This window comes from Podarcis tiliguerta (assembly GCF_965153285.1).
Source record: "Podarcis tiliguerta genome assembly, chromosome: 17".
Taxonomy (NCBI): domain Eukaryota; kingdom Metazoa; phylum Chordata; class Lepidosauria; order Squamata; family Lacertidae; genus Podarcis; species Podarcis tiliguerta.
In genome coordinates this window covers 37,723,734-37,746,718 of record NC_139550.1, presented here as the reverse complement: position 1 = coordinate 37,746,718, position 22,985 = coordinate 37,723,734, and the positions used below count along the sequence as shown (strand labels likewise).

Here is a 22,985-nt window from a genome sequence, read left to right as displayed (position 1 = left end):
CTCTTGCCCTGATCCAATAAGGGAATCCTTGCTTCCTTAGCCATCATGTCTTATTTTTTCCCCTGTCTGACATTTTCAGAAAAAAGCCTTTGAGACTCTGTAGCTCTGTCTCCCCCTGTGCCTAATAATCTCCACTTCTTTAGGCTAAGCAAGCATACGCCATGCATTCTGCCTATTCTCCTATGATTTAAAAGGACGGATGATCAGAAACATCTCTCTTTTTCACACCCTGTGATTCCTCCTCATTCGTCCCCTCCTTTATTTGCATTGCCTTGACCTTCCTGGGTAGCATAATCAGAATCATGGCCTGTCCCCTGTGAGCTCACCCCCCCCCCCCGCAGCCACAGCTGACAGGTTGCCCCCTCCCCCTTAAATTATTCAGCTCCCCATAGCTGCCCCCTTGGCTCCATCTGCATCCCGGCTGCTGTTCACTGAGCCCCCGCCGTGCTAACAATATAAGCCCCTCGCTTGGTAATTGCCAGATGAATAGAGGAAGGCAGGAGACATGGGAGGGAAATGGGGAGTTGCAGTCAGGGAATGTAGGGGCCCATAAACATGCAGGCTTCCCATCACATACTCACCAACATTCCTCAGATGAAAATAGGGACCGTTTCTCACTCTTTCCTGCCCAACTGACCCTCCTCAACCCCACATTTTTTGTTGTCCCCCCCACAGAGCATTTCCACCAATGGAACATAGCACACAAAGCCTGTGCCATCCTGAGAAAACCACCCAGATTTTATTTGGTAGATTTACAAAAAGAAAAACACACATCATTAAATAAATTTTAGAAAGGGGCAAGAGTAGATGCAGGCTCACAAAGAAGAGAAGAAGAGGAGGAGTTTGGACTCCCTAAGGAGTCTCAAAGCGGCTCACATTCTCCTTTCCCTTCCTCCCCCACAACAAACACTCTGTGAGGTGAGTGGGGCTGAGAGACCTCAGAGAAGTGTGACTCACCCAGCAGCTGCATGTGGAGGAGCCGGGAATTGAACCCGGTTCACCAGATTACGAGTCCACTGCTCTGAATCACTACACCACACTGGCTCAGGATGGCTTTCAAAATTCTGGGACTGTCCCTGGAAAATGACTTGGAGCACATGCCATCAGGCATCTAGGTGGTCACTGCAATGGGAGGATGGTGGGCCTGATGGGTCTTTGACCTGATCTAGCAGGAATCTTCTTACATTCTTAAGAAATGCCGGCACCCATTTACAAACAAATCATTAGCCACCGGCATGTGCATGTGTCTTTGCTTTGTTGTCTGCATTGTTCTGCTGGTCAGGCTGGGCAATTCTACTATCCTCTTGCACTTGATATCCATTCAGAGAGAAGCCAAGGAAGGGTACCAGGTCACATTGCTCATCAGAAGGTTGCAGATAAGTCAGCAAATGGTCATTTGTATTGGTTTCACCTTGGGTAGTTTTAGTGGTGCCTGGAACGGAAAAACTGTTCGCCACTCAAGCAAAGGATTGGATTGTAGAATCTGGAATGGGTCCCACAGTGCACTCCAGGCATATACAGGGAAGCTAAACGTGCCCAGTTGATGTTGCCAGACCATACTGTGACAATCTGCACACTCTGAGGTCACCCCTGGAACAGGAAGAAGTTGATGTTTCATTTCTTGCTGTGCTGGAGGTCTCTGAGCATTCAACACCCACATCTCATGTGATCTGAGGCTTCTGGCATGGCATAGTGCAAGACAGATGATAACATTGTCCTGGCCGCCATGTTGGAGGGCTCTGGCCCACAATGCAGCATCTAACACAATTTTGTTTTTCCTCCTAAATTTATTTCATTTAGAAGTAAAATAAAACCAAGCACAATCCAGGGCTGTCCCTGAAGCCCAACTAGGCCATACTGCAAACTTGTTCAGATGTCATCCTACCCTAGCCAGTGCTCTAGCTTTTGGCCCAAATTCCATTTGCCAGGAAATTTGTCTCCATCCTCATATTCTGTAATCTAGATTTGAAGAAATTCAGTGCTAGATCACATATTTATGCATGCCTAAGGTCCCAGGTTCTGTCCTTGTCATCACCAACTAAAGGGTTGGAGATGTTCTGGGCTGGAAAAAGCCACTGCTTCAAATCTCGTAGAGCTTCTGTGAGTACACAAGACTGGGCTTTTTGGGCCTATGCTCTGACTCATTGTGAAGCAGCTCTTTATGGCCAACAGAAAAATGAACAGCTATTCTACTCATGTGTTATGGCAGTGTGGAAATACCACCCCCAAAAAGTATTTGTGAGTCAGTGGGGTACATGCTGGAATGTATGCATTAGATTCACTGTGGCTGATCCTCTGGTTTTTGGGTGTGGCTGTTGGTGCTGGCCTAGAAGCACCCTCCTGATTGGAGGGCTGGTTGTAAGGGTGCTGGCAGCCCACAGAGTGCTTCTGTTGTATAGATTTTATCTTCAGTGGAACCATGCCTTGTATGCATGGGCAACGTCCAGCCTTTATGAGGGGGATTTAAAATTGGGGGAAGTGGTGGAAAAATAGCCACAAGCACACGTCTTCTGCAAAATGTCAAGAAGTTCTGAGCTTTCTGTCACACTGCCAGCACCTATCACCCATGACCACTAGGCATGCTGATGGTAGGGCCATAGGCTCCTCATCCATGCTTTAAAGCGACCAGGAAGGCTAGCTCTGGATAGCGCTAAATAGAGAGGCATAAGCCTAATCTTTGTTACCTGGGCAGGGAGCAAATTTAGACGCGACCTCAGTGGTGTCTCTAAATGAACCCTTTTCCTTCCTTCCATATACTGTACACAAGTGGCTGCCATTCATTCATCTGGGTCATGGGGACACAGCTGTGAAGAAGGCAAAGCCTGCTCTTCACCCCTTGATTGGCAGAACCTGCTTTCACATACATCACCTGTCAGAATTACAGGATTTTAGCTAGTAATATCAGAACAATCAGATGTGGACCTGACACATAGGACTGTCCAGTCAGTCAGTGATGTGAAGGAGCATTACAAAATGAGACGGAAGTACTGGCATTATAATTAGGAAAACTGATTGAATATTCTCCACATCTGAATGCACTCCTGGCGTCATGCTGATTAAGAGCATGAGCTGGGAAGTCTCTGTCTCAAATGTTTCCATCTCCTGTGAATCCATTAGATAACGTTAGGCTGGGCCTGCACAACTTACATCCAACCAAACCAGATGCAAGCCATGTCTTATGGCCTGGCGGGCTGTTTAGAAAATGTTCATGTTTATGCAACTCCAGGCAGGCAGCAAAGCCAGGTTTGTTCAGCCTACCAGTGGGGGACCATGTGTGGCTGATAAGCTCTGTGTTTGACTCGGAAGATCAGAACTTCTACAAGCTTCTCTTAGGCAAACTCCTTCATCTGGAAGATTTTAATAGGCTTGTTATAAAAAAACAGATTCTGTAAGCTACACCCACCTGCACACCCACCATGCTCCACGGAGAGTTCAGTTTCTTGGGATTCCTTTGGTTCTCCTGGTGGTATTTGTCTGGACTTTGCCCAATGTACAATGCAAGTGATGCAGCTAAAAACCAGGAAAATCTATATCTCTAGCACATCCATATCTTGACATCAGTAGAACCTCTGGAGCTACTGAATATGAGGTTGTACTGCATTGCACAGTTTGCTTGCTTAAAAAAAAGTCTTCCATTCATCAGAAATATCTGTTAGGGGAGAAGGGCAGGAGATGTATGGAAATTGACAATCAGTGGATAAAGAGCACAGCATCAGTGTGAACTATTAGAATTCTGCCTTTCCATGTATCTGTTTATCTTTCCATTTATAATAATATATTCTTATCTCTCTGCTTTCTTTCCATCCTCTGCTCTCTCTCTCTCTCTCCCTCTGTCTCTCCCACCCTCCCTACTTTGCTATCTCCATCCATCAACCCACTATTCTTCCCCATCCACCATCGCCTCTCTCTTTCTCTTTCAGCCGCCAGCCCCCATAAACCTTTCCTCACTCACCCGCCCCCCCTGCTCTGCCTTCCCGTGACCCACCCTCCCTTCCTGAACAAAAGGGCCCCTCCCCTTTCCTTTCTGCCTCGAAAATACACGGCACCCTAGGCCAAGACCCGCTACATCTTGCCTTGACTTCGATTTCGGTGTCTCCCTTCTTCCCTTCTCTCTTTAGTAATCCTGCTTTGTTGGTGGGGGCGGCCTGGGACTGGGGACGCAGGGCTGGTGGTTCACCCACTTGTACACACAGCAGGCTCCTCCAACAAGTTGGAGTGAAGGCTGATGGAAATAAATAAAGGCAGAAGGCATCATTAACTCCCTCTCCTCTCCAGCTCCTTTTTGCTGCCTGTGCTGTCGTCCTTGGGGGAAAGGATGTTTTGTGGGGGAGGGGGACAAGGATGATTACACAGGGTTTCTTCCCTTTTTCCTTTACACTAACGGTCTCTTTCTCTCTCCCTCCCTCTTTCCTCCCACAGCCACAAGCCACAGTGGGGGGTGCATGCTGCTTGCTCCCCTTTTGCTGCGCCACTGCCCAGAGTTGGAGAGAGGCCCTGGCCAGGGGTGCCAGGTGAAATGGCTTCAATGCTGGCTGGTTTGCTGATGCTCTGGCCGTTGGTTCTGCTCCTCTGTGATCCAGCAGCGTCCATCGAGTTCCCCAAAGGATGTGAGTAGTGATGGCATCAGTATCTTTCCCCCTGCGTGTGGCTTTGGAAAGCGGTAGGGTGGGGTTTACTACTGCCGCTTGTGGCATGTTTCCCGAATGTGAGAGCTTGTGGTGATGGTGATGCATTCTGGCCATGTTTTGTTGTGTCAGAACATGTGGTTGGTTCTTTTCAGACAGTTTGCATTTGTATTTCTTTTACAATTCTTGTTGGTTTCTCAGAGCCCTGTTCCAGGCATTTATCTCTGCTTTTATATTATCACATAACCTTGGGTAATAGTGCCTCCCAGCTCAGTCTGCCTGCCTTCCTTTCCCTAAACCTTTGGTGCAGCAGAGAGCAATTGCATCTGGAAGCTGGGAGGGAGGGGTGGGTAGGTAAGAGAGATGGGGGACCCGCATCGTGTTGCCGGGGGGAGCTCCCTAAATGCTCCACCCCCTAGAAACTTCATAGAGAAATAGTACTACTCCTGCTTGCTTGAGGAAAGTACTAGTGCCTTGTGACACCAGCAGTCATTAATCCAATCCTCACCCTCATCTCAGACCTATTTGGATGGTTAGCACCCAACGTGCTTCACACTAATGAAAGCGGCAAATTTTGCCAATCGTAACAGGTCAGGAAGCAAAGGTTTGAGAATGAATGTAAGTCTACAGAGATGTGCATCACTTAAGGTGTGGATGTGCAGAGCTTGCGGAAATGGAGACAGAAAGGGAAGGAAGCATGGTTCAACGAAAAGAAAGGTGGGGCTATACCCAGCTGTTGATTCTGGCACTCACCTACACCTTGCCTTTACGACCACATTTCTGTACATATTATACATTTTGTGAGTCATTAAATATATTTTGTGAGTCATTAAATATATCATCTAATTTCTATAGTGCTTTCAGTGTGCAAACAACTTCACAGCGCTTCCTTCTGCCAGCCTCACAACCTCCCTGTTGAGATGGACTGTACATACAATTCCATGATTTGGACAGAAATGGAGGCCTAAGATAGCAACTTTACCGCAACCATCCAGGTGTCTATGGCTGTGATGGAAGTTGACCCATGGCCTTCTAGACCCAAATCCACAAATCCTTCTACTAGATCACATTGCCATTACTGACACAGTTTCTTCAGGCATCTTTGTGCTTTGACTACAGTTTGATGAGTTTAGGAGTTATCAGTCCCTCCTCCTTGTCCCTTCCCTGCTGAGGCCAATGATTCTTTTGACACTGGCTTGCTTGCTTGTTGCAAAACAGATTGCATGGAACTGTGCTTACAGGCAATTTCAGCACCAAGGACAGCTCTTGAGTCCTGGGAGGCAGGCATAGAAGAGCTGTCCTTTCAGCACTGTTGGGCAAAGGAAGCAGGCGCTAGATCAGTGATTCCCAAAGTGGGCGATACCCCCCCCCAGGGTGTGTGTGCTGGAACGATCCAGGGGGGCAGTAGTAGCCTCAGGCGCAATTGGGGGGCATTGAATAAAAAATAGGGGGTGATGGAAGCATAAGGAAAGAAGAGAGGACAAGAAAATTTTGAAAAACCGTTTGTACATGTTTCATCTGTTGTGTAATGACGCTTACTGCCAGGTCAGTCACTGTTGTGGGATGGCAACAATGCCTCCCCTGGGTCTGGAGCTCATGCTGGAGGTGAGGGGTTTTCCCAGTCATGGGTGAACCCTTTTTGGCTTCACCCAGGCTCAGGAAGTCGATTGCAGCTTGTCTGCCTATTTGGCCACTGGCAGGCAAGCTGTGGTGCTGGCCTTGCCCCTAAGCCATCAGGGGGACACTGAGTATTTTCCCTCCCTGAAAAGGGGACCGTAGGCCAAATAAGTCTGGGAGCCTCTGGGTTAGATTATCAGGAAGAGGGCAGAAGAAAGAGGACCTGTGTTTCCAATCCAGCGTCCCAGCCCCTTCCCCATCCCTAAGAGGTGGAAGTCAGTAGGTCTGCAGAAATTATTTTATTTATTTCATGAAATTTATACACCACTTAATTGTAAAAGAAACCTCAAAGTGGTTTACAAACACATAAAACGAAACAAGAAAAAATTACAATACTTTAAAAGATCCTCCCCCCCCCCCAATCCCAACTCCCAAGTGTAGAATGGAAACAGCTCCTTCCATCCTGGCCAGGTGCCTGGTGGAAGCTCTTCATATTCTTGGAGCCAAACTAGATCTGATGGTGGCAGCCCCATTTGTTCGGGTTGGGGTCTGTTCCAATCATATACATACCTGCTATGAGGGCTGGGCTGGGGAGCTTTTCTTTTAGTGCAAAAGGGGGATGCCGGTAAGAGGATGGGCAAACCTTCTCAGTGCTCCTCACTTATCTCCCTGCAGCCCACGGGTGGGGAGCTACTGGCCTGCAGGCCGAGTGTGGCCCACGGTGGTCTCCCCATTCAGACCACAGCCTCCCCTCCCCACTTCACAGTGATTAATAATAAAACCAGCTTCCAATTGGGGACAGTGGAAACCTGATTTCAAACCTGATTTCCATGCATTTTGGGGAGAGGATCATGTCTGGGGAAGGGCTAGGGTTAACCCTTCCCTCCCTTTGCCCTGGGACGCCCCATTACCAGCACCAGAAATTGTCCCTACATGGCAATGAGGCTGGAAAGCAGCCAGACAGTGTCAGCCTCTCTTTCTCCCACTCAGCTGCTTTTGGGTAACTGGAATGAATTGGACAAGAAAAGTGCCTTTAAGGAAACAACCATGGACAGGTATTCTCTTTTTGCTGCTTTTAAAAAAAATAAAAAATACAGGACCCTTCAATTTTGTATTTGATTAGGGGAGACCTGGATCTAAACTAATGGCTCTCCTGCTGTCCCATTTACTTTGTCCCTTGGCTTAAGTGCTTTTGTGAGTGAAAAGGGATGAATGGCATTTTTCTTTTCAACAGAGATGATTGTGTGGCTTATGCTGTTCTCTCAAGCCTAATTCTTACTGGGGTGAAAACCTTGGTTTGGGCTGTAGAATGCAGGTAGGGACTCACAATGAAATCTCCACACCCCACCAAAAAACCCAGTTGCACGTGGAAAACTAGCATGTCAGGGAGATGAGGCAGAATTCAACGAAGTTGTTGTATGCATGGAGCAAGGTCCACTCATGCACCTCCCTCTCTGCCCCCACCCTCTAAATCTGCTCTGGGGGGTTGGGGAAAAACCTAGAACAAATTTGGAGGGTGCATGAAAGGAAGGAGAGGGGGGAAGTCCTGTGGTATGAGCAGACCTCATTCCACACAGGCACAAGTGTGAGTTCAAGGTTAGCATTCTCCCTGACTTACTAGTTTTCTGTGTGAGAGGATTATTTATTTTTGCATGGAGAAGCATTTAGTCCAAGAAGCTCTGGTCTGTAGTTTAAATTTCTAATGACTGAATGTTCCTTCATACAAAGAAATGAAGAATTCTCCCTCACGAGGTAGTTCATTCACTATGTGGAATATATTTTTGTGTATGGAGGAATGAGACTTCAGCACCTGCAATATGAAGTTGTGGATCTCAGATAGAGTCCTCTTTGATGGCGACTGGGCCTCAGCTGCCCTGGTCTTGTATTATGGGTAGATAGGGACAGATGAGGAACCTGCATGTGAAACGGTTTCTATGTCTTCATTGCTGCGGCTCTCAGATGTGTGCTGGATGCACAGCCACCCTTATCAAAAGCCTTGTGAAAAGCATTGCCGTTTGAGTGAAGGTCACAAGGGTTGAGTGTGTGGAGGGGGGGGGGTCCTCTGTGTGTCCTGAGCTATGTGGTGAATTGCTCCCCAGTGTGATGCTGCCTCTGCCATCCTTTCTCCTATAGGCTTGGTTCTGTGGCCAATGGGGCTTCTGTGGGAAAAGGAGAGGATGGCGCCAAGTGTGACTGAGGTGAAGAATCAGTCCAGCAGCAGAAACACCTCAGCCAGCCTGAGAGATGGGTTTAGGAATGGGGAGAGTCACAGGCCCACACAGAGTAGGGGGGGGGAGGCAGCCGGGTACGCTTGCCCCAGGCCACAGAGGGCTGTTATGCTAAGAATGCCCTGTGCCTCCCAGCCAACTGAGGACTTAATGGGCAAAATGGCCAAGGGTGAAAAGCCCATGTCTGTCCTTATGCACTTCAAGGCTTTGATAGTAAAATCTGGACTAGCGTTACTGCATACTAGCATGTAGCGTCAGTTCAGATTAGGTGCTGCTGCCATGTTGGCAAGTCTCATGAATAAGACTCCTGCTCCGGGCCTCAGACAAGCTCTGCATGGGTTTGGTTGGCAGCATCTGTGACCAGCATGATCACCCATTGGGAAGGAGGCTACAGAGCTGGGGCTGAATTTGTCACTGAGGACAAATGCCAAGACATCCATTGTGTGTCCATTGTGGGCTGCTGTTCCTGTAGAATCTACAATAACAATGTGGACAGTTAGAAGTGGCGGGGGTGGTGGTGGTGAGCTGCCCACTTGTTGGCATTTCTTATTGGGCCATATTTGGGTGAGAGAACAGGAGTGTTTTCACAAGCTCTTTTGGGGGCAGAAGTCAGAATTACTTGCTCACCCTCCACTCCAGACATGGCTGAATTCAATTTCAGGGCTTCACGTTCTAGTTTACTAAGAATAGGCAGCATTTTCAAAGCCTTTTGCTTCATGTGCTATGACTGGAGCTGTTCTCTTCCCCCCTCTAAGGAATTCACACAAAACTGATCTCAGTCCTATCAACACTCCTGTCTTTGGACATTCCTTTCCTGCCAGTTGTGCCTTCCATGTCAGGCGACTGCTTTTTCAGTCCAGATATTTGCTTGCAGGAAAGTCAGGCTCAACTAATGCCAAACGTGTTGCTGAGTTCAAATGATATCTCCACTGCGTTACTCACTGTCTATGAAATGAGCTGTTTTGTCAAAGGCAGGAAATTATTTTTGGCTCCGCATAATTTGTTCTTTGCAAATCCACATTGGATTCTTGCATGCTTTACAAATCAATTGTTTCCTGATATTCCTCTGACAACTTCAGAGGGAGCGGCGTTAAGCTAACAGGATTTATAATTTGTTTCCCTGGCTGCTTTGCCCTCCTCTCTCCTGCCAGAGCTGTTGAGCCTCCTCAAAGGTAGTTGCAAGTCTTCCTGGGATTTCTGTAACTAATTCCTTCTACACCCAAGGGTGTAGTTCCTCGGGATCCACTGACTTGCTTTCATTCACAGTTGAAAATCTACATTACTGTGCAGCCAGATAGCAGCTTTAGAAGGAAACCTCTGCTCTGGGGACCCTTTCAGGGCAAGGAGGAACGCTGGGCTTTTTCTTAGTTCTTTATCAGCTATCCCTTTCCCCATATAATAAAATGTGATGCTGCAAGTAGTGGGAGACAGCAATTTTTAAACAAACCAACACTGTAGATTGAAATCACGCAAGTGCTGGCGATGGAGAGGGGAGGGAGGAAACAAAGAAAGGAAAGACTGTGTTGGTGTCGATAGGTGGGGACTCATGAAACCCCCTCAGTGATGTTGACGGCCTGATTCATACATAACCAGAGTTCAACAATCTGTGGTTTACCACAAGTGTGGGGAACCTGTAGCCCTCTAGAAGTCGCTGAACTACAACTCCCATCATCCCTGGCTAAGCTAGCTGGGGCTGATGGGAGTTATAGTTTAGCAAAAACTGGAGGGCCATAGTTTTTCCACATCCAGCTTACTGGGAACGAGCAAGTCTGCTGGTCTGCCATTCAGTTTGCTCCTGCTCCCTTTTTCTCCCTTTTTCTGGGTTATGCTGCAAGGGTCTTGGTGATCCGCACCCATCTGTGCCATCTTCAGGGGTTGGGAGGAAGGCCCAGGCTCAACATGCCTTGCCAGAGATAGCAGTGACACATATTCACCATAGCAGGTGTGGTGAAAAAAAATTGGAGCTGGGCAAATCCCCACCATTTGCACATTTAAATATGTGACACCCACCTACCCCACTGAATCCTGGGAACTGTAGTTTGTTAAGAATGCTGAGTATTGTAGTTCTTTGACAAGAAAACTACATTTCCTGGGAATCTGCTGGAAGCCATACTTTAAAGGATTGCACAGATCTGCCCCAGGTGCTGGTTTTGTCTCACCACTTTTGTGACCTTTTGTTTTGGAATCCCAAAGGTGACCTTGCAAAAATGCCCTGAATTGTTTTACATGGGCTGCCCATTATTTTCATTGTTGCAATGACCCGCCATGCTTTTCTGGGCCAACTCCACACTTCCCCTTCGCCATTGAGTGCAGGCTCACCCGGTATCTGCAGCCACTCCTGGCTTTCTGATCAATCAACCCGCGCTTTACATTTTTGGATGCACAGCTTAAAAACAAAATGTAATGTGTGAAAAGCTTTTTTTGTTTTATTATTATTTTATTATTTATACCCCGCCCATCTGGCTCGGTTTCCCCAGCCACTCTTGTCAGCTGCACCTGAGTACTTACTGTTTTTTGATATACAAGGTGTTGGGAGGGGACAATCATTCCATACTCATTGCAATATCTCAATACCTGCTATTTAGGGAAGAGTGGTATCTTCTTCCTTAGTTTGCATACTCTAACATGTCGCAGTCCGAACCGGGATGTGTGTCTTCTGGGCCCTGAGCAAGTCATGTGACCTGTGTGAGAGTGCGGAGCTTCAAAATGCACTTCTTGGGTACCATGATAGTACCCTTGTGGATTATTGGCTACATTGCTCTCATACATTTTTAGACACTGTGCTATCACATGTTTTTGGGTGACATGGTCTCGCGTGACAGCAAGGAACCAAAAAATGGGATGTCCCAATTTAACCAGGACAGTTGAGGGGTATAAAGAGCGAGTGTGTTTAAGGCAGAAGTTGTAAGACAGAGGTTGGGGGTCTTTGGCCCTCCAGATGATGATGATGATGATGATGATGACCACTGGCTATGCTTTCTGGAGAGCACACAAGTCCCTTCATCTCTGTTTCAAGAGTAAGGCAGGGCTGTCCCTGTAGGGTGGATGTGGGCCTGGGTTTGATGAACTCAGTGCCCCTTCTGAATGGGACAGAGGAGAACAATATGTCTCTCTCAACTTTTTTTTTTTCCAACTGAAAAGGCTGCAATTGGGGACAACAGAAATTGGGGAGTGGGGGTTGAGGGGGAAGAATATGCTTAATCCTTTCCATTCCCACTGCTTTTCTGCTCAAAATTACCTCAAGCTTCCCAGTGCTTTCCTAATTACATTGAAAAAATATATGTACTTTTTATCGTGCTGTCATGATGATGATTTGTGGTCATGCTTGCCTCCAATGTAATTATACGTGATCCTGCTTTCAATACCCTTTGTGCCCGCAAAGGTTTTTCGGTGCAGATACCGCTCCATTTCCATGTCCTGCAACTTCTTTTTGAAATCCTGGAACTTTTAATACCAGAAATGATCCATTTTCTCTTCTGTCCTGCTTTTGTTGCTCTATAATGCAGTAACATCATCATTATTAATTTACACCCTGCCTTTTTCCCTGATGGGACTCAAGGCATTGTGGAAGCACTGCAGAGCAACTAATAAAGCAGAATGGCTTGTGGACAGTCCATTCTAAATCCACTGGCCAAACACATCTGCAAAACAAAACACCTTGCACTGGTCTAGGAGGTTGACTAGTATGAACTCTAGGCTACCTGCAACTTGCTTCCCACAGGTCTAATGTGCGAGAATGTTTGGCGCTACTTGTGTGGAGATGAGACTCTGACAACCCTGCTCTTCCTTAATTAATTTTCTGCCCTCAAGGAAGCTCACTGCTATTGAATACAAATTAAAACCATCCAGAATTCAATTAGAATCCAAACAATAAAACGACAACAGAGAAGCAGAACTAAAAGCCCCACGTGGCCCCAGCAGAACTAATCTGGTCTTCCTCAGAGGCCCTGTGGAATAAAAAGCTCTTGGCCAAGCGATGAAAATCCCAAGGTGTAGCCAGCTTGATGGCCCTTTAGTGCAGGTGAGGATGCCCCTGGTCTACAACTCCCAACACCCCTCACCATTGGTCATGCCAGCAACATCTAGAGGACACCAGGTTGTAGAAGGCTGGCCTATAGCGAGGAGAAGCCCTGGAGTCATCCCTGCAAACTCTGAACCAACAGAACTCACATTCAATAGGATTTTGAATGTAGATGCCCCCCCCCTTCAACTCCTGGCACCTGCAGGTTAAAAGGATTGTGGGAAATTTCTCTGCCTAAGGGTGACATTAGATGCAGCATTAATCACCAGAGCTGACCCTTGCAGGCTTGATTTTCCTTTACAAATATCAGGCATGCATGAGTGGGGAGGGGCTGATCTGCACTGGGGTATGTTATGCGGAAGGAAGAGGGTTTTAACCTTTGCCCTTGCACAGTTCCCATTTGGATCAGCCCCCTTTCCCCATGGCTGCTCTTTGCCATTGGTGCTGACATGAGGGGGCAGAGTCCGCAGCAGGACCACCTCAAGGGCTTAAAGCCCCTCCCCCACTTTCTAGCCCACCCTGTACTTCTGATCCAGAACAAGCACATCAGGCCAAATCTTGTCATAAGCAGCTGCCCTTTCCTGAGTCTGGCCCTTGGCAGCAGCCCTCCAGAGTTTCCATCAGGGAGTCTTCTCTCAGGCCCCTGGAGATGCTGGGGATTGAACCCGGGACCTCAGGCATGCAGGGCTGGGGCTCTAGCACTGTGACCAGTGTCCTTAGTAGTGCATCTAGTTGGATCCTGGAAGCCTTTTGTCTGAGCTAAATGGACCAGCAGCCTGTGTCAGTATAAGGCAGTTCCTGGTGTTTTATGGCATTACTCTGTGCTAGGAGAGCCTAAAAGCCTAAACGTCTAATACATTTCATTCAGAACAGAACAGAAACGTTCAAGTAGAGCATGCTTGAACAAAAAGGGGCAAATGTCCCCAAATGCTATTTATTTCCATGATGTTTAATCAAGTTTTCAGAGTGCATAAGAAAGGCACAGAGCTTCAGTTTGAACAATCAGCGCCTTGTTGTGCACTTGCTGTGTGTTGTCGACAGGACGGCTCGGCTGCCCCCAAGTTTCCGCTGCCTCGCCCTCAGCCTGACCCGTCTACAAGGCATCATGGCTACAACTGGGGGCTTCATTGGGGCCCCAAGCAGAGCTAGTGGGACCCATAGCATTGATGGATCATTGGGGGTGTGGTGAGGAGGCAGGGGCAGCCAGAATGGTGGGACACCAGCAAAGCAGGGCACCTGTCTCTCCAGTTCTTCCAGCCACGTTCTTCCCAAGTGGAATCCTTTCCCCAGCAACGGGAGACCCAGTCCAAGACTCCTGCTGGGCCGCAGCCCGATGATACCAGGCCAGTATGTTTTGCAATGATGTTTTGCAAATGAGTCTCAAAGCACAGGCTCGGTTTCTAGAAAAGTCTCCTGTCTCTCTTTGGAACTGAGGGTCATCAGGTTCAGAGCTATATGTGATCAATCTGTATATGGGGGTATTGTTTTTGTTTGTGTTTTTGTGCTTTTATATTGGAAACTGCCCTGTGAATTTTGGATTTAGGGCAGTATAGAAATTACAACAAATCATTTTAAATAACCAAACACCAGCCATCTGAGCTGAATGAATGTTCCTCATCCTCTTAACCAACACTCTCAGCATTTGCTTACAAATTCAGACAGCACTGATCAATAATCCATTGCACATGTAATTCAATCCTAAGAGTGTTTACTCAGTTCAGTGGGACTTGCTTTCTTGTCAGTGCTTTTAGGATTGCACTATTGCACTAGGCTTAAACTATTTTGCACTAAGTGAATTTAGCAAACTTTAACACTTTATATATGGTGATTCTTTCTGAAGCTAACCTCTTGCTGTGAAAATTTTAGCTGTTGGTAATAGATACAGTAGAATTCCTCTTGGGATCCATTTCCCAGTCCCTTTAGGAATCCAGGCATCTAAGAAGGGAATAATGCCTCATGTTTTTCTAATAATATTGAACATTTCCTTCCCACTTTTCCCCCTTTGTGGAGGGAACATGTATTGCCTTTTGGAGCCAAACATTTTGAAAAGAAGTTACGGTTTGCATGATTTAATTTGGAGCGCTTGTCCAGTGGCTATGAGCTCTCCTGCAGCTGCCCCAGTCTCACCACGAGGCCTCGGGGTCTCTCCCTTCCACCCTGGCTCCTTCCTGCCCTCTCCCCTCCCCCTCTCATGTTTGTGTCTCTCTTCTCCCACCTCCCCTTATGTCTGGATGAGCAGGCAAGTGGATCCCAAGAGACTCTATTCCTCCTCTAATTGGATTGGAGCCCCTTCCCAACCTGTCGCTGACTCAACCAGAGGCAACGCGCTTCCTCCAAGAATCAATTCAGCTTGTATTGAGGGAATTGGCAGCGGGGTGGGGGGTGGGGTGCAAAGAGGCAGCCAGCTAGTCAGGAGGCTAGCTGGATTTTTTTGTCTGATCCATGGCATATTGGGAGGATTCCCACAGCCCTGGTCTAAACTTTGAATGGATATTTACAGAATTAGTTGTGGGTTTTTAAAACTACACAACACCTGCTCACAGTAAAATTGCCAACTTTTCCAACCATCCATGGTAGCTGTGCTTTTTAACAACAGCTTGATCTGTAGCCACTGGCAGGTGATTCTATGAAAAGCTTCACCTGATGTTTTCTGTGCATATAGTTGCCATTAGATATGAGCAGGTCATATGGTCAGCTGCCAATCCTAGTCACATGCCCTCCAACATTTCTCTGATGAAAATAGGGATGTTCCATTCTATAATAATAAATATTTTATTATTTATACCCCACCCATCTGACTGGCTTGTCCCAGCCACTCTGGGCGGCTTCCAACATATATACAACATAATAAAACATTAAACATGAAAAAAAACTTCCCTGTACTGGGCTGCCTTCATACCCTCTAATATTTCTCCAATGAAAATAGGGATGTTCTAAAGAAAAGCAGGATATTCCAGGATCAAATCGCAAACAGGGGCAGCTTCTGTAAGTCAGGGACTGTCCCTGGAAAATAGGGGCACTTGGAGGGTCTGTAGTTGGTGTTACTGCAGGTTAGCCACACAGCTGGGTTCTGTAGCCCAGGGGAGAAGAGGCAGCTACTGCCCCCTCCAAAAGTGGGAAGCCAACTATGCAGGGAGACAGAGCAGCCAGTCAGTGCTGGTTGACCACTGGGGAAAGGAAGGGGAGGAGTCATTGCTCAATGGTGGAGTCTCTGGTTTGTATGCAGAGGGTCCTGGTTTCAGTACCCAGCATCTCCAGGTAAGGCGGACAAAGGTCCCTGCCTGAAACCCTGGAGAGCTGCTGCCAGTCAGTGGAGAGAGAATACTGGACGAGGTGCTCTGATTTGGTAAAAGGTAGATTACTGTCTTCATATAATCTTAGAATTGGAAAGTTGTATGGGACTTTTATGTCCCATCAGCCATCTGATTGGCATATCTATATCTATAGATATATAGATATATCCAGGCTACCTATACACCATACATTTTAAGTAACTTCCCCTGGGAATTGTAGTTTACCCTTCACAGAACTGCAGTTTCCAGCATCTTTAACAAGCTACAGTTCCTAATATTCTTTGGGGAAAGTCTTTTAAATGTATTTTAAATGCCTGCAGGAGTGGATGCACTATATCCAATCCCACAACAGGCAGCATCTACACATGCTTTTGCTGTTCTGCCTGTGCACCTTCACACATACCACCCCCCAGTCTTCTTCAAACATGATACCACCTCCTGGTTCACTCTCCATTTCCTATTTGGCTCTCCAAAATGGTTCCAGAATGGCATTCAATCTACCCAGATGCCCCAAAGCAGGATCCTTTCTACAACCGCTCCTGCCACCCCCACCCCACATAGCCCCTCCTATGAGTCACACTGTGTTGTGCCCCAAATGGAGAACAGAAGCCGACCACCACTGTGTCCTCAGAACAAAGAGCTTGAGAAGTGAACTGGGTGAGCCCAGCAGCCTACTCACAGAAGAACAGAATTGTAGAGTTGAAAGGGACACTGAGGGTCACCTAGTCCAACCCTCTGCAATGCAGGAATCTGAACTAAAGCATCCATGACAGATGACCACTTAAAAACTTAGTCTAGTCTAGCTCCCGCATCCTCAAATTCCAACTCTTTCCAGCTCTCTGACTGTGCCAGATCAAGATGCAAAACAACATACAGTGGTACCTTTGTTCCCAAACTTAATCTGTTCCGGAAGTCTGTTCCAAAACCAAAGCGTTCTAAAACCAAGGTGTGCTTTCCCATAGAAAGTAATGCAAAATGGATTAATCCATTTCAGACTTTAAAAAACAACCCCTAAAACAGCAATTTATCATGAATTTTACTATCTAACGAGACCATTGATCCATAAAATGAAAGCAATAATGTACGGTACTATAAAATAAATAAGACAATATTGTAGATTATAAAAATAAAAATTAATGTTTCTTACGTGAACTGATGAAAGTCATTGTTTGAATGGGGGACTTTTATCCATTTCTTCAGTTGCACACTCAATAAGTCAATCAATCAATCAGTCAATCAATCAATCAATCAATCAGTAGCCGAACTGGGTTCCACACAGTCACAAAAACGAAGTCACAAGCCACAGTCACAAGTCAGTCCCATAAAACGAAGAACAAGTCACAGTCAAAAAATGAAAAAGCCACACAATCCAAAACACAAAAAATAGCAAAAACAGAAGCTCCAAATATCACCTTTGTGTTGCATGGTGTTCGGGACTCAACAGCTGATGACTCAACAGGAAGCCTCTGATTAGCAGCGGGGGACTCAGTTTACAAACGGAACACACTCAACAGGAAGTGGAACATGTTCCGCTTCCAAGGCAAAATTCACAAACCGGAACACCTACTTCCGGGTTTGCAGCGTTTTATTTCCAAGTTGCTCATAAAAACTGAGTTGTTCTAAAACCAAGGTACCATTGTACTGCTTTCATTCCGGTTGGTGGGTATGACTTGATGATGTTTGTTCACCATCCAGCAAGAAGGCTGTACATACTTAGAGAGGATGTTTTCTTCACATTGGACCTTATTAATTGAGCCTGTACATTTTGGGTGCCTCCAGACTCGCACTATTTTGATGGGAGGAATTCAGGCACATACCGCAAATTTAGGTTTACATGTTTCAAACCTGAAGCACCCAAGTGCAAGAAATCCACATAAAAAAAAGAACCTGACTTTTTGCAAGTTGCAAAGTGACAGATAAATGCTTTGGAAAGCATGAGATGAATGCTAATGACTAATGAGAACACCCTGAAAGCAAATCAGGATGAATGCAGGCTGTATCCCTGCAGATCAGAACAAATGCCCAATAAACACCCGCTATAATCTAACTGCTGCCTAAGCTTTGTGCAAGCAAATCAGGATGAATGCTGAACAAATAGGCCACCCGGAGGAGTTCCTTTGCCCCATGAATTATCTGCGCTCTCCTGTTCCCCATGGAGTGCCTCACTCATTCATGACTTGTGTCACATAGTTGCATACCTGCTGCTCTGCACAGCAGCTCTTCTCACACTCTCTAGCCACAAGTACCTCACTCTCTAGGACACACACAAATTCAGTCAATGCACACAGTGGCGCCCCCTAATGTGCAGACTGATGACCATTGTCCACCCCGGGCACTCAAACTGCAGACAGGCACCTGATTGCCCCGTGTGTGCCAGTCTTGTCCTGCAGAATTTCATCTTGTGCACTCCCCTGTCTTGTATACTCCAATTTCACCTTGTATGCTTCCTGCCTCAAACACACTCATTTTGCATACCTATGCTCTGATTGTGCTCTCCCTGCTTTCCCCATCTTGCACGAAAAATTGCATGTTTTATTTCCATGCTGTGCAGTTATTTGGTGAAATGGCCACTAACAAGCACTTATTTCTCCCTTTCTCTCTTTCTTCTGTTGCTTCCTGGCTGGTGCAGTTGACCGGACAAACTGTGAGTCTTCATGAAATGTTGTGTGAGTGTGTGTCTGGCTGCAGGGCGGGAGCAGGAGAAGGTGAAGGGCCAGTCCGTGTGATTGCATTGTTGGGGAGGGGTCTCCTACCATGTTCTGAATCTGACCGACACTGTCCTGTTATATCTTTGTGCAAGGTATAACCGTTTCATTGCAATCTGTCCAGGGCGGGGGGAGGCGGGGGGCTTCAAAGGGTGGCCCTCTCCATCTTAGGGGTCCTGGTTGCTGATTCTTGCTCCCACCTTGGTTTTCCAGTACTACAGCCACCTGAATTCACAGAGCAGCCAGATAAGAAGATTGTTATTTTCCCAAATGATGAGGCCACCCTGAAATGTGAGGCCACAGGGAATCCCCCAGTGAAGTAAGTATGACAAAAATAACCTCCAAAATGCTTTGTCTTTAGGTTGGTGCGCTGATATCTGCACCATACATTTAAAGGGAATTGTAGTTTACTTCCTCACAGAGCTATAGTTCCCAGCACTCTTAACACACTGTAGTTCCCAGGATTCTTTGGGGGAAGCCATGCAAATTTAATGTGCTTTAAATTTATGGTGTGAATGTGACCTTACCAGATAGGATGTGGAAGATCTGTCACTGGATCTAATCATTTCTCTTTCTGTTTTTGAAAAGCAGTCATGGTGGGGAGAGGAGTCGGGGGTCCGATTGGACTGGTGCTGTGTTGTGTTGCTGGGGGAGGGGAGGGGAGAGCGAACCTTTTCCATCCAGGATGCTTCCCTGGTTGAAATTGCTCCCCCTTCTCAGGCGGCTCTTAGAGACAAGACAGGCACTTGTGTTGCTGTGATAATCATAGGTTCAGGGCTGAGGATTCAGCACGGGAAGAAAAGGTTAGGTCCCAGCACTGCGTCTTCATTCTCATTTTGCCCCCCCCCCCCCCATCACTACCAGCGCTGGTTTTAAACCAAGTCAAAGATGTCAGGAGATCTGATTTCAGGTCTTCCGAGTCACTCTGAGTTTAGCTCTGAGGCACATTTTCCTCCTTTGCTTGATGCCTGCTGCATCTTACACTGGGAAGGAAACACGGTGGGGGCGTGCTAGCTGTAAGGAGCCCCCACCTGCAGAGGAGCTGACCCCAAGTCATCCCTGCCTCCAGTCGCCCAGGATACAGAGACATGGATGAACTGCTGCCCCCCCCCCCCGCCCCCTGCATTGATTGATTATAAGGAGGCAGGAGGCAAAGTAGGGAATAATTTGGGAAGCCTGCAAGCTAGATGTTTGGATTGCTTTGCAATTTTGTGTTTTTAATTTGCACCTTTTGTGTAGAGACTTCAAGGTTGGGCTGTGAACCAGAGTCCCTGATTCAGGTCTCTCTCCACTCTGCACTAAGAAGTCACTAGGTGGTCTTAGGCAAGCCACTTAGCTACTGTTTCTAGAAAGCTATCAGGGGAATTTTTAAATTTTTTTTTGGCTAAAATTAGGGAGCTGTCAGGGGGTGGGGATTTCGTTAAGAGCTCACCTACTTTCCTCTCTATTATTCACGCACTGTGTGTGTTTTCTTGGGGCGGGGGGATGCAGCCAGAAAGGAACCTCAGAGAATGTTTTTAATACTCAGACGTATTCATACAGAAATAGACAGGCTTTTGTATACCTCAATTCCAACTAAGCTAAGAAGGGCCTTAAAGGTTTAAAAAGAACACTTTTGGTTGTCCCAAAAATTGATAGGGAACCATTGCAGTGTCTGAATACTAGCAAGATGTGGTCTCGATGGCTAGTGCTAACCAGCAAATCTAACCATTGTATTTTGCAGCAGTCTAAGGCTGCAGTCCCATATGCATTTACTAGGGAGTAAGCCCTAGTCACCTAGTGAACTCAGCAGTACTTATGTCTGAGTAGATACAGCATGTATGCATTTTGCTCTGTGTTTCTCAGTGTTCTTCAAAAGGTACAATATTTGATCTTGACTGCTGAATTGCTAGCCATGTAAACAATTATACTTTTGGTCACACGCTTGCAGATATCAGATCTTCTATACTTGCTAGGGATGGGGGTGGGGAATTCAGTTTAGTTTGCATGTTTGCAAATTTGCCAAATTTACATTTCCTGAAACAACAAATGAACTGAAATTCCTTCAAAATTCATATGTATCTGAATTTTGAGTTGCAGTTCTCCAACAAAAAAGTGTACATATTGGGGAAAAGGTGTGCATAAAAATGGATATATAAAATAACATACAGACATACAACATATCAGTGGAAATTGCTTGCAGAAATGTGTATTTTACGAAAAGGAGCACTTCAATGCTGTCAAATATTCATAAGAATGTTTTTTTAAAGAATACCACCCTGCTCATTTATGTGTAAATTTGGCAAGCTAAACTTAGGTTTAGAAAAAATGAGAAAATAAGAGAAAGTGTAATTGACATATCCCCACAACCCTCTGAGCTACAGTATTCTGAATAAAAAAACAAAATTCCAAATTTTGCCAAGACTCAAATTCCTAATAAAGGATTAAAATAGAAATGATGTATGCATAAGAGTGTATATTTGTATAAATTCTGTTCCTAGGAATTGCATTTTTGAGCACCATACTTGGCTATTTCTAACGCATTCAGCCCTGGCTTTCCACCTCCCACCGTAGGACCTGGTCTCTCCAGTGCTTATGAGACTGGATATTGCACAGTGCTCCAAGCGCAGTTCCATTCTGTTCCTAATATCTCTTTTATTCCCTCTTATGCTGCTCCAGTAATGTTCCTCACCTTCCTCTGACCTTTGCTCAGCTCCTAATCTGCTTCCTTGCCTTCAGCTCAGCTCTTGTGAATATGAGAGAAATTATTGTCTCCCTGCCTTAAATTCCCATAACCATCCATTCCCCAGTCTCACCTCCCCCTACTGGTGCATACTGGTTTTACATGGGCTCATCCCTGACCATCTCCTAAAAGAAACACCCTCCCTCCGGCCCTGTTGCATTGCACCCCAAATTTTCTGCATATATCTCCCTCTTTAGAAGGCTTTCCTGCCAGCCGCAAGCCTTAGAAGTGATAATTCTGTGAAAATGATTCCAGCTCCCTCCCAGGTGTATCTCCCAAATTCCTGCCTAAAGAGATGCCCGCTGCATTCCTGATCTGTGCAGCAGCCTCTTGTGTCCAGCATGGTCTCCCTTTCATTCCTGATGCACCTTCTCTACTTGGCAGGTTCCGGTGGACCAGGGATGGGCGCGAATTTGATCCTGAGCAGGTGCCGGGGATGACGCAATGGAACGGCAGAGGGACCCTGAACATCACGACAAACAATGGGAATACGCCTACCAAGTTCCACGGGAGATATCGGTGTTATGCCAGCAACATTCTGGGCACTGCCATGAGCTCCGAAAGCCAAATTATAGCTGAGAGTGAGTGCCCACCCACCCACCCACCCTCTCTCGGTGCCCCTCAGTCTCGCCCAGCATGGTGTCCCTGCTTCAGCCCCACCCTTCCCCCTTGCATGGGGACGTCCGCCAGTCCTGCCCCACATCACACCTTCAGCTGCACACCATGCACACCCACCCTATGCCTGGCCCAGGCTGGGCTGATGTTGCTCATTTCTGCCACACAATGACTGCGACTGCATACGCACACACTCATGTATGCTGCCATACACGCGCACACCCCCCCGCCAGTTATCTGAGTAATAAATTTCTCCCCTCCCCCTCACAATAAATGTATATCCCCGGCTTCTTCCCCCTCCCACCTCCCCTTTTACCTGCCTGGACTCCCTGGAGTGCAGCCAGTTGTTCTTGTTTCCATGGAAACCGTTGCCATGGATTCATGGTGTCGGGGTGATGTAATTGCCAGTCCTCTCCATCAGCACCTCTGTGGGCCCCTCCCCCACCCTCTGGCTTGGCCTCGCCCTCGCCTGCCAAGGAAGGAGTTAAAGCAAAAGTGTGGGGGGAAGCGGGGTGGGGGTGCGGTGGGGAGAGGAGACACATTATTGATCCTGACTGTAACCACAAAAGAGAACTGACACCAAAAATGCGCCTTTTTTCTTTTTAATGGTGGCAGTGACAAATTTTTAAGAGGAAGGGAAATTTTACAGTCTGTTAACATTCTCTTCTGTATTCCAGAACTGGAACCTTCTGATTGTTTTTCCTTTACCTTTACTAAAAATCCTAAAAGAAAATCCACTTGCCCTTTACTGCATATTATTATTGCTGCTTTTGTTGTGAATTCAGTGGTTTTTGAGAGTGAACTATGAGCCAGGAAGGTCAAATCACAGGCCTTACACAAGCCACAACCTCAGAGGCCAGGTAAATCCATGCTCCCCTACATTCTTCAGTGTGCCCTGGCTTCCGCCCTCAATATGAAAGCCCCTCAGATTCTTGGCTTGGGAACTCCCAATAGCTTTATTGATAAAATCAGCACACAGCCTCAGCCTCAACTGATGTGCAGTATAGGAGGCACAGTTCATGGGTCCATAAGCAGAATTCCAGGATCCATGGCTGGGCATAACCAAAGATGTCCCAGCCCTTGACACCCCCCTCCCATTCTACCTTTAAAGTTGCACGGTTCTTGTCCCAAGTGAGAAGCCTGCGCTTGCAAGTGCACC

The 22,985-nt window shown here is 46.7% G+C and overlaps 1 protein-coding gene across 17 annotated transcripts in view; it reads left to right on the top strand.

Moving 5' to 3' along the window:
- L1CAM (L1 cell adhesion molecule) overlaps positions 1-22,985 on the top strand; it is a 98,339-nt gene that overhangs the window by 18,831 nt on the left and 56,523 nt on the right. For 12 of the 17 annotated variants that reach the window (XM_083419481.1, XM_083419479.1, XM_083419475.1 and 9 more), the window contains exons 2-5: positions 4,420-4,607; positions 18,414-18,428; positions 18,703-18,808; positions 21,596-21,792. In XM_083419481.1, coding sequence (XP_083275607.1) covers positions 4,420-4,607; positions 18,414-18,428; positions 18,703-18,808; positions 21,596-21,792 — 506 coding nt within the window. The remainder of the gene's footprint in view (positions 1-4,419; positions 4,608-18,413; positions 18,429-18,702; positions 18,809-21,595; positions 21,793-22,985) is intronic. The other 5 variants (XM_083419482.1, XM_083419477.1, XM_083419476.1 and 2 more) reach the window with 1 other exon arrangement.